General features: G+C 42.7%; 1 protein-coding gene across 1 annotated transcript; it reads left to right on the plus strand.

The window, feature by feature from the left end:
• The first annotated feature begins 1985 nt into the window (after window positions 1–1985).
• On the plus strand, window positions 1986–10027 carry tmem54a (transmembrane protein 54a). Its single transcript, XM_089004179.1, has 6 exons — window positions 1986–2144; window positions 4870–5066; window positions 6725–6784; window positions 8985–9179; window positions 9250–9387; window positions 9707–10027. The coding sequence occupies exons 1-6, from the start codon at window positions 2132–2134 to the stop codon at window positions 9839–9841; spliced, it is 738 nt and encodes a 245-aa protein (XP_088860305.1). The 5' UTR covers window positions 1986–2131; the 3' UTR covers window positions 9842–10027.
• The last annotated feature ends 2420 nt before the right edge of the window (window positions 10028–12447 follow it).

Genomic DNA, 12447 nt, shown 5'->3' on the forward strand with positions numbered 1-12447 from the left:
GAGCTGTCGCCACACACGGACCCACTTGACTCTGTCACAGAGGTGCACGGTCACCGCACGCGGGCACGTTTTAGCGTGCACGCGTGTGACGTTTGTACGTCGACGTATTGTAAGAAGGCACTTCGGCGAATTAAAGCTGTGCATTTGCAGTATGTTTTTCTCGCAAGTAATAAATACAGAGGCTCACATATGACAACATTAATCATTACAGCATTCAATTAGTCATCGTACGTAAGGAAACGTTCGTTTTTACAACAACATCAATCACACATCATATATGACGTACTAATGTAGTGAAGCAATGACTACATTTTTAACAGCAATGAAGAATTATATCAGTTGTATTAAATGTAGATATGTGAGTGTGCATTTAAAATATACGATAATACCTACATTTTAGTACATTTTAAAATCAGATTCAAGTCTTCCTGATTTTTTTGCTCTCGTTTTTTCTGTTGCACGAAAGATGCCCATGATGAAAAGAATAAATTAATTATATCCGATGCCAATACTATGTGATATACAGTAGTCTTAGATTTTGAAATGCTGTATTCAAGAATTAAAGGTTAGTTTAGGGGCCAGGTGTTTTTTTTCTGAAACGGCACAATGTTTTTCCACGAACAAGATCAAGCTAAATATGTAAAAATATCTGAAACTCACGAAAAATGTAAATATGTACACGTTAACAACGTTAGCGGACAGACAAAACTCTCTGATAAAACTCTGCAGATGTTTCAATTATATAATAGCATACGTCCTAAAACTGGGGGGGAAAACATGAATTGTGCACAACAGTAGGTGCGCCGGCGCAAAAAAAAAAATACGGCAATTTAATGAGCACAATCGAATTGCTTTTGATACAAAATAAAATTGCTAGATGAAGTATGAATGTTAGAGTGGTCATTTGAATTGTGGTTGCATTTTTGTGCTGTATTAAATGTTCTCACCCAGTTAATAGTTTAACAACGGGCTAAATATTATTCCAAACATTGACGGGTATGCAATTGTCACATTTGGTACATTTGCACACTGCTGAGCTCTACGCGTATGATGCTCACTCAGTTTGACAGTCACCGAAATACCAATTTATGAATTTTAATTTCTAAGAATCGTTGAACGACCGCAACAGTAATTAATATCAGGGTTGATTACTGCTGCGCAAGTTTGTGGAGCAGTGTTACGCTAACGGTATTTATAATATTATGCCATAAATCAACATGTGGGCGGCCCGGTAGTCGAGTGGTTAGCACACCGGCTTCACAGTGCAGAGGTCGCCGGTTCGCGTCCCGGTCCGGCCTCCCTGTGTGGAGTTTGCATGTTCTCCCCGGACCCGCGTGGGTTTTCTCCGGGTCCTCTGGTTTCCTCCCACACTCCAAAAACATGCATGGCAGGCAGATTGACCACACCAAATTGTCCCTAGGTGTGAGTGTGAGAGTGACTGTTGTATGTCTTTGTGTGCCCTGCGATTGGCTGGCAACCAATTCAGGGTGTCCCCCGCCTCGTGCCCGAAGACAGCTGAGATAGGCTCCAGCAACCCCCGCGACCCTAATGAGGAATAAGCGGTACGGAAAATGAGATGAGAGATGAGATGAGAAGTCAACATGTAAATAAAAACAATAATCGTTGTGTTTTCTAAAATAACGTCATACAAATGATGGATTAAGGGCCAGTGCATTCATGGTGTACGTTGTAGGCTGATTACGCCACGATGCACTTGTGGCGTCATCGTTTTGTGTGGAAAAAAATATTGTCTCGACTATACTGTACTGTATTTCGCCTTATCCAGAACGCGCGTGCCCGTTTTCAAAGCGCGCTCCTGTGCCTAAAGTTAAACGGCACGAGAACAATAAAATACACGCCCATTCAAAATCTCTTATCTGCTGAGTAAAGGCCACATATATTTTTCGCCAAACGTGATGTTTTAACAAAAACGATTATGCTTAAAAGATGTTATGTGGTGTAGAGAGGCGTGGCTTAAACTCAGGTGAGGAAGTTGAAGAAATCGCAGGCGAGCGACAGTTGAGCAAGACAAGCTGTTCACCCTAATGCTAGTTTTTCAATAAACGCTGTCAGAAATGATAGCGGTGCACCGTATGTTCATTCTTACATATAAGAGAAGAGGACGTCAATCATGGTGAACTGTGGTATGTTAACTCGGACATTTTCCTGCATATTTAGTTGTTTGGCGACCGGCATGCTCGCAAGTTAAGGTGTGGCGCCTTTTGTTTCGTCGTTAAGAAGGCCCGTTTATGTCCAGTTAAATAGTTGTAACCGTTGTAACAAAGCTTCTGCAATTACTTTTGTGTTGTATTGTCAAAATGGCATGTTTGAATATTGTGTGGGAATCGCAAAGCTTCAAATAAGCCACCCCCAAGTAAGTAGCAAGTGGAGAAGGGCCAATATAAATTCACAAAAAAATGTTAAATATATAATTCTCTAGAAGTGCATTTTGGTCTCAGATCAGAGTTAATTGTGACATTTGCTTATCGTACACATCATTTAAAATACGTACAGTAGTCGTGGTTCGCAATGATGCCGCGCAGTCGAGGTTTTTTTGCGTTTGAATCCCAAGTTTGGCTTTGGCGCTCCTGGATGGAGTTTGTAGGATTTCTCCAGTTACCCGTTCTCTGGTTTCCTCCCACATTCCAAAAACAAGTTTATTATGTTCATTCATTGGCCTGAGTGTGTGAAGGGTTGTTTGTCTATACGTGCCTTGTGATCTGCTTCTTGCTCAAAGTCAAATAGGGCAAGAAAATTGTTGTCTCGTAGTTAAGAGCACAAGGCGGCATCGAAGTACTGCCACAATGGTGATTTCAATCTGTTGTTTTATGATGGTTTCAAAAAGTTTTTCCACCAGCATTTTTTGGGGAATTATTTATGCCTATTTCATTAACACAGGCGAACCATTATTGTTGTACAAAAATACAGTACATTCTGGGCATTAAATCAGCCTTTATTTACTCACCCACTGCCAGACGTGTGTCCAAGAAACCTTATACTCTCATCAGAAAAAAAGGTGATTCCTAAATTATATGGGTCTGGAGTTATATGAGCTTGAAATGAGGTGTTCGGCCCAAAATATATTTTATATATTATATAACGCTTTAACAACAACTGAACTAGCTAGCTAGCTAGAACAAAGTGCTAATATGGGAAAAAGGGAAATGATGCCCCCTGGTGGAAGGAAAAAACAGTGCTTTATCAGCACACCAACAAGAGAAAACAAAACCCGAACAAATTCGGTAATAAAAAAAATCGGTAAACAAAACCCGAATAAATTTGTGAATGGCAGTGCTGAGAGGTGATGTCGATAAGTTTGGTAAGCATCAGTGAGGGTTATTCAAAGAAGTTTTTACCCTCTTTGACAACTTCAAAAAATCAAATGGAATGTTGCTGGTATTGGATGTCAAAAGAGTCCAGGAATATATTTTTTAAGTGATTGTACACAGTCACAGACTGAAATGTTTTCATCATCAGTTCCTGTGTACATGTGCAAGGGCCGTGAACAAACTAATGTTATGACCCAAAACACCAAGTTGGTCTCGCAGGACACTAACCGTACTCAACCCTCAGGAAGATATACTGTATGCTCCACCCCACCAAACATTTTGTTAACTTTGTTTTCCACGTGTGTGTGTGTGTGTGTGTGTGTGTGTGTGTGTGTGTGTGTGTGTGTGTGTGTGTGTGTGTGTGTGTGTGTGTGTGTGTGTGTGTGTGTGTGTGTTTTTCTAAATTTCTTTCATTTATTTTTGTCCTATTGTTCCCATGTTAATGCTATCATCAAGAAACCACGGATCAGTTATCTTTGTGCTAAATATCAACATTTACTGAAACAATTTCCATCCATCCATTTTCCAGACCGCTTTATCCTCATTAGGGTTGCGGGCAGTGCTGGCCCCCATCCCAGCCATCTTTGGGCACTAGGCGGGGGACACCCTGAACTGGTTGCCAGCCAATCGCAGGGCACACAGAGACAAACAACCATCCACACTCGTACTTACACCTAGGGACAATTTGGAGTGTTCAGCCTGCCCTGCATGCTTTTGGAACATGGGAGTAAACCGGAGGACACGGAGAAAACTTCACACAGGGAGGCCGGTGAAACAATTTTGATTTTCAATGATAAAGAATATTTCTTTTCAAAAGTGAGTTATTCACACTGCACAACTGTCCATCAATCAGAGTGAAAAAATATTTTTCACAACATTGAAAGCCTCTCGAGCAGAATGCACGCACGCACCCCTTCCCTCTAATGGTGACATAAGACTCCAAAATTCAATCATCACTGAGTTTACTGTTATAATCATCATCCGCAGAGGATGCAAAATTAGCGAGCCTATTTTTACAAGGTGTTAAACATTCGCCTTTTTTACATCTTTTCAAACAGGAGTTAAATAATCAGAAACAAATGCTGAAGTACTGAATGATGGGTTAAAAGTGATCGTTCGTTCCTGGTTCATCGCTCTTCAGGGTGTTAGATGTGGGATGGTGAAATCAGCAGGAAGCCAGGTGTTGAATAGAATAAATTATTTTAATCTTGTGGACAGCAGGGACATTGTGAGGTCGGTTGAGGAGAGGCAGAGAGGAAGAGAGATAGTTGCGCTGGGAGAGCATTTATGTAAGACGGACAGGATGTGGTGTAATAGGACGTGAGGTACTAGGATGTGACATCATGTAAAGGCAGGCAGGATATGACGTATCGGGAAGTCCAAGTAAAACAAAATGATGCAAAAAGATGTTTAAAGATGTTCGTATAGTGAATTACCCCAACACTGAACAAATACCGGAAAAATCTACTTGTGTACACTCAAGCATATTTTTAATTAGCTACCACCAGTGCTGGAAGAGTTAACATTTCTGTTTGTGTAGGGGTGTGCTGTGCTAACCTCAAAGACAACAAAACCCTGATGAAGATGGGCTTGGCGCTGGTCCTGGTCGGCCATGTTAATTTTCTCCTTGGCGCTCTGGTGCACGGTGCAGTTCTCAGGCACATCAGCGTACACGCCGAAGCCCGCATCTTGGTGTATGCCATCACTAATGTCATCGCCATTGTGGCAGGCTTAATGGTAAAAGAACTACGCTTCTACAGGCATCAGTCGAACAATTGCACCATTTGCGCTGTAGACAAAACCTTTGGGTTTGGCATTAAAAGACAATTATGAGATGACATAATAATGTCAGCTTTTATTTACATGAGTTGCTTCTGGGTCTGATAGATTGTCTATAATACAGAGTGACCAAAAAAAATGGGCCCCTGTCACGGTTTGCAAGGTGGTGATGGCGGATGCGGATCCCAAAAAGCAGGCAGGAGGGAGCAGGAGGTTGTGTTTGACAAATTGTATTAAAATAGCAGGAACAAAATGTAAAACATCAAAATGATCTGAACAGAAAAAAGTATCAAAAGAAAACCAAGTGTAAAAGTCCGCCAAGGTTAAACAAACACATGCACAGCATACAATGCATGCGATTGCAGACAAAGCATGCAACAAACAACGAACAGACACCGGATGGTCGTGACGGGAGTCCTTTTAAGTATCACTGATTAAAACGACCAGCACCTGCGAGGCTACAGTTGGTCGCCAATCCGTGGCAGTCCGCCACTGATCTGGACGACCAGCACCTGTGCAGGTGCAGGCGGGGCCGACAGCGCCACCCGTTGGTCGCCAACCAGATCATGACAGCCCCGATTGTAATTAGGGCCCGTTTCTTAGTGTTTTGTCCGAATGAAATGAACCTTTGCTCATAACTAGTTTATTATATTTAAAACATCATATCAAAACATGAGGGTCTTTGGCCTGTTTTTCTGCGTACTAGAGCATATGTTCGAGATGGCCTAGAACACTAAGAAACAGGGCCCAATTAGAGTTGGGGCACGTTTTTTTGCATCACCCTGCATATGGCCCTTTTGGTTTTAATGGACCCATTTTTTTACATTGGCAAAAGTATTGGTATTTGTGATTGACAGGCGTGTTTTGTTTTCTACGTATGTCCTCCCAGGGTGATTCTTCAAACAATAAACAGCAATAAACTTTGTGCCTGTGTGTGCATTGCATTCACCCCATTCGTATGATTTCTGACAACGCTTCAGAACAACAACCATACCTGCCACCTGCTTCTTCCTGATATATCCTTAGTGTCAGATTACCGGCGTAAACCTGTCATAGACCAACAGTGCTCTCAGCCCTTTCACATCACCTATTCGTGGAGTATTGAGGTTTTCATCCATTTTTTTTTCAACACATCTTTGAGAAAAATATTCATGAGAAAGGGGTGGATTTTTCTGAAATGCTGGCACACAGAAGTAGAATGCTGTGTTTTTTATACTGGCAAAAGTATTGGAATTTGTGATTAAAATACAACTGTATTTTAAGTGTTTGGCCTGTTCCAATACTTTTGCTTGTCTAAAAAAAAAGAAAACCCTTTGAATTGAAACAATGTCTTTTAAGATGTATCATACAGATAACAACTGGGAATAACAGCTGAAATGTTTCGGTATCTTATCTCATGTTAAATTTCTCTTTTAGTGTTGAACCAAAATGTTTTAATGAACTGCAAAAGTCAAGGAAATGGCTTTCCAATACTTTTGGAGGAGAGGGGATATGCTTGATTTTTGTCATATTGACGAGCCACAGGGCAAACCATAGGAACAACATTTAACACTTCAAATTTCACTTGAAGAATTAGGAAAATAAAGTGTTGCTCATATATGTCTTCTGCTCCTCAGGGAATAATCGGTGGAATAATTGCAATTGTCTTGTCCAAAAACAAGAAAAGCAAGATTTTGGTAAGAACGGTTTGCTTAACTTGTTCACTCTTTGCATGCTTCTATCATAACTTTGAGCGATCTATTTGTCACCCTCACTGAACAGCAAAGTACAGTGGTACCTCGGTTCTCAAACGCCTCACAGTTCGAACAAAATATTCGAGATATTCTTGCTTCGAACACCGATTGATGTTCGAACGCCAATACGACGCGTGAGTGCGTACGCGAGGGTGGGGAGCTGAGCGGCGCACGGGCGTATCGCTCTCTCCGTGACCAACTGTTGTGGCTAGCGGACGTGCTGCGTTTTGCTGTAGCGTTTAATATAGGTGTACGAAGAGTTTTAGCCCCTAATCATGCCTCCAAAGAAAGTAAGTGCTGCTTAAAGTGACAAAAGAAAAGTAGCGTGTACAACTATTGCATTTGAGAAAGAAATAATCGCAAAATATGAAGGAGGTGTGCGAGTGTCTGATCTGGCTAGGGAATACAGCAAAATCTACGATCAGTACGATATTAAAGAATAAGGAGGCTGTGAAATCTAGTGATGTGGCTGTGGAACAATAAAGAGTTTGATGGTTCTCTTTATTTGTAAGTAGGTTCGTTGTCAGATCTCCCAGGCAGGTGACGCGCAGAGCTTGATCGCGGCGTGGAGTCGAGCAAGTCGTGCCGTGATGTCCGTCCGACGCCCGGCATGAGGGCGTGAGTCCGAGATGAGTCTGATATGATTCTGCCCAATCTCTCTGTCCCGCGACAGCTCCTTTTATAAAATTTTCAAGTGTGTGCTATGCGTCAGAGTGATACGCACATCAAGGAGATCAAGGAATTGAAAGACATGAAAGTGTTGAAAGGCGCACTTCAAAATCATACACGCGTGTGACGCAACAGAAGTGAAAGCAAGTGTCATTGGATAGATATTTTAAGAGAAAAGAACATCCTGTAGCCGAGTCATCCATAGCTGTCACGTTCCGAGCGAGAGTGACGGCAGCTGACTCGTCGGAACGTAGTGGAATGTTTGGGACTCCAAAGCAGGCGGCAGAGACGTACTACTCAAGCAAGATGTTTATTCACAAATAAAAGAGAACACAGCGAGTAAGAAGGCAGGGGGTGATCCGATCCACTTACTACGGCAAAAAGCAAATGGCACACGAGGGTGCAAAATTACGCAATCCCGGAAGATGACATAAATTTACGGGACTCAGGGAAAATACCTCGCACCGGATACACTCGCGCATCGAAGGAAGAGTCCAGGTACGGTGGCGAGGTGAGTCAATCATCCGGCATTGGCGAGGTGATCGTGAACCGTATAAATGCCCCGTGTCCGTGATTAGAGAATGACAGCGGGTGGAGAACGGCAGCCCCGCCCCTCCCGGCCCCGCTGTCAACTCGCAAGTGACAGGAGCAAAGAGGTGGTTTCGGTGTTCAAAAAAAAAAAAAAAAAAAAAAAAAAAAAAAAAAAAAAAAAATCGCTTTTTGAACAGGGTCCCGGAACGAATTATGGTCGAGAACCGAGGTACCACTGTACACACCACAACTACAGTGGGGCCCCCAAAAAAAAAAAAAAATCTCTGAACATATTGTTTGCTATAAAAATAGGCTTCTGCAAATTACCGTATTCTCCAGTGTATAAGGCGCACCCAAATGCCTTGACTTTCTTCAAAAGATGACCCTGCACCTTATACCCAGGAGAACCACAACAGGTCTCACAACTACTGTCAGCAGCCACGACTCTATTATTATATATATATTATTATAGTAGTGCATAACCCCAGCCTCTACAGTAGCGAGTGTGCCTTATATTTGTGAAACTTATTTTTTTCATATATATTTGGAAACATTTTTCTTTCATTAAAGGTGTGTCTTATAGTCCAGTGTGCCTTATAAATGAAAACAGTTTGAAAATACACCATTCATTGGGGGTGCGCCGTATACTCTGCTGCACCTTATACACTGGAAAATATGGTAATAATCAATTGAAAGTTGCATCCATAGAAAATAGCGCTGTCTGAAACTGATGTCGTCATTCCAGTCATGGGGTAAATGACAAAATGCACTGTAAAATGATTTCATTCCACTGTGGCAAATCTCTACAAAGTGACACAAAGTCAAGCCAACTATTACTGCTTTGGAGGTCCCACCATGACTTGACGTAGAATTCTATGATAAAACAGAATTTGTGGCTGGTCGTTTTAAGCCTACCTGAGTTTTTTTTCTGTGGTGTCTGCAGAAGTGGGTCCTGCTGGTATTCAGCTTCATAGCAGGTCTCTTGGCTGTTGCCTCCACTTTGGGCCTGATAGCGTCCGTGGTCACTGCCATCGTTCACAAAGGACGAAGCCTGCTGACACACTGCATTCTCCTCAAGCACGGTGTCGGGTCTTCCAGTATCACCTACGAATGCCCCTTTGACCCAACCCGCGTTTACGTGAGGACAAAACAAGTTAAAGACCGTGTCCGCCGAAAAGTTATTCTCCATCTTGGTTTTCGTCCATTAGAGCACCACGATCATATTGTGGGTCCCGCTGATACTGATGTCTGTGGTGGAAATGGTGTTCTCCTTCCGCTGCTTCGCTGCCTGTACGTCATTTTTGTACCTCTGCCCGTGCCGGCGGAGGCCCACCATCGCAAAGAGGGTAATTTGTTCTTAACTTTTGGGTTTGATCCAGGTATTCCAGATTAGACCTGGGACATCAGAACATTGAGCTCTTCTTACCTCTACTTTAATTAGTCTTGTTCCAAAAAAAAAAACAATTGGGACCTACTGTGGTATTTAACGAATGCCATCATCCCAACGTGAGCTGTACTTGGTCCTTCACTGCGGTAAAGACATCCATTGGTTTTTGTCACCTTAAATTCACTCAGTCACTCACCAAGGTGACATGTTCACTGTCTTGTAAGATGTTCTTCAAGTGTTCTTCTCCAGAGTGCTTTACAAGGGTTGTGCGGTTCCAGGTTCGCATCCAGAGGGCCGCCGCAGTACCCCAATCACCTCCAAGGGTTCAGTCGACCGAGCTTAATGCTGAGGCTGTGGAGCAAGATGAGCTTCTGGGCGTTGGTGCGGCAGCAGAGCAAAGCCATTGGCTCTGAGCACATCACATCAAGTATGGGTTGTAAAATGAGTTGAATTGATGATTCTGATGAACAAACATTTGGAATGCTTGACATTTGTCTAATATTTTTCCTACGGATGTACGTATGTTTTTTTTACAAGATAAAATATGGACTGCTATTTTGTGTTATGACCAAATGGTGAATTAAACATGTTTAACCAGGGTGGTCAGCTTTCTTGTTCATTTTGACTTGTTATATAAAATACTACATTGTGTCTATGAATTTTATTTGAATCAGTCAAATATATCATTTAAAGCAGTGGTCTTAAACCCACGGCCCATGGGCCAACTGCGGCCCCCGAAGGAATATGTTGCGGCCCACCTTGATATGAAAGATTGTTAGTGCGGCCCGCATGATTGATATGAATGAAACTTGTGTGTGTGGGATAAAAAGCTATGAAGGGTGGCACATCGGTCAGGCTGTCCAGTGCTTCACTCATTCATTCATTCCTCCAGTCAGCTGGGCGGAGGAGAAGCCGTGAAGCCGACTCCACTCAGCTCCTATAGTCCTCGACTGCTCTCAGCTCATAAATGAAGAAAGCGCTGTGATTTATGAGTCGGCCTGTGCCATGTCAGTAGCCATGTCCATCCTGGCCGAGCTGATGTGTTTTTTCTTACTTATTATAGGCACATCGCGAGTGAAACTGAAACTTAACAGTCAGTGCGTTTACCCAGCACTTGAGAAATTCGGATAACTGTCGTTGTCCGATTCGATTAGAGAAAAAGAACTGCATTAGCTATCCGGAGCTTTCGGCCATCTATACGCCTTCTTAATAATCTGATGTTTAATAACATCATAGATTGAAAGTGCGCATGCACCACAGCCCCGCAAACTGAAAGTTTAAGTTCAACTCGAGACTCACACCGAGTGGAATCACAAGATTTCTTTTTCAAAGCCTGCGGTGAAGAGAAAGGTCGGTGATGAGCACAGACAATTTCAGGAAAAGTGGGGAGTGCAATATTTCTTTGTTGAGCACAGGGGCACCCCGACGTGTCTTATCTGTATTGAAAAAGTCGCGGTGCACAAGGAATACAATTTATAACGTCATTATAAAACTCGACATGCTGAGGAATACGAAAAATACCAGGGAGATGAGAGAGCCAACCAGGTTGCCAATCTTAAAACACGTCTACTGAGGCAACAAGATTACTTCAAGAAAGCAACCAAAAAGAATTTAGCAGGAGTCGAAGCTAGCTACGTCGTCAGTGAGATGACTGCTAAAGCGGGAAACCCATTCACAGAAGGTGAATTTGTCAAAAAGTGCATATTACAGGCTGCAGAAATTGTCCAGAAAAGAAAGGCCAGTTTAACAACATCAGCCTTTCTGGCAACACCGTGGCAGAGCGCATTTCTGATCTATCAAATGACATTTATGATCAACTGTGTGAGAAAGCAAAATGTTTCAGTGTATATTCAGTGGCTCTTGATGAGACCACAGACATCACAGACAATGTTGACAATTTTGAAGTGACGGAGGAGTTGCTCACAGTAATTCCAATGCACGGCCAGCCCCCCGCTAAGGACATATTTGAACAACTGTGTGATGCTATTGAGAATGCTGTTTTGTCATGGTAGAACTTTGTTGGAATAACAACCGATGGTACCCCATCAATGACAGGGAGGAAGAATGGACAGGTAGCACTTGTTCAAAAAAAATTGGGAGAGGAGGGTTTGGAGGAGGCCATAGCACTGCACGGCATTATTCATCAGCAGGCCCTTTGCAGCAAATGCCTGAAGTTTGACAATGTGATGTCTGTCGTTGTGTAATGCATCAAACAAATCAGATGCAGCGGCTTGAAGCACAGAAGGTTCCATGCTTTTTTTTAGAGGAAATGGAGTCAGAATATGGGGATGTGCTCTACTTCACTGAGATATGTTGGCTCAGCAGGGGAAACATATTGAAGAGATTTTTTGTGTTGAGAGAAGAAATAAAAGAATTCAAGGAGAAAGACGGGGTGGTTGTTCCTGTGCTAAGTGAACCCAAATGGCTCATTGACTTAGCTTTTCTTGTTGATATCACACATGAGCTTAATGTACTGAACAAGAAGCTACAAGGCCAGGGGCAACTCGTCAGTGCTGCCCATGACAACGTGAAAGCATTCTGCACGAAACTTGGATGGAAGGCCCAGCTCTCAGACAAACCTTTTCCATTTCCCAGCATGCAAGGCACTCCTGGATGCAGGCACACCATTCAGTGGTGAGAAGTATGTTGAACCCATTTTGGAGCTACATAGGGAATTTGATCACAGATTTGCAGACATCAAGACGCACAAAGCCACATTTCAAATTTTTGCGGACCCATTCTCTTTGGATGTGCAAGATGCCTCTCCTGTGTTCCAAATGGAGCTCTGTAATCTACAGTGCAACTCTGCACTAAAAGCCAAGTTCAGGGATATGAATGGAGAAGCAGACAAGCTTGGGCAATTTTTGAGTTAACCCCCAGCTTCCCTGAACTTTCCCAAATGTTCAAGCAGACCATGTGTCTTTTTGGGAGCACATACTTATATGAGAAGCTCTTCTCCAATTTGTTCAGACTTCCTGATGCGCATCTTCAAGCCCTACTCAGAGTCTCCACTGCCTCC

Source organism: Hippocampus bargibanti, linkage group LG09 (genome assembly GCF_051943395.1).
Source record: "Hippocampus bargibanti isolate YZ-2025 linkage group LG09, ASM5194339v1, whole genome shotgun sequence".
NCBI lineage: Eukaryota > Metazoa > Chordata > Actinopteri > Syngnathiformes > Syngnathidae > Hippocampus > Hippocampus bargibanti.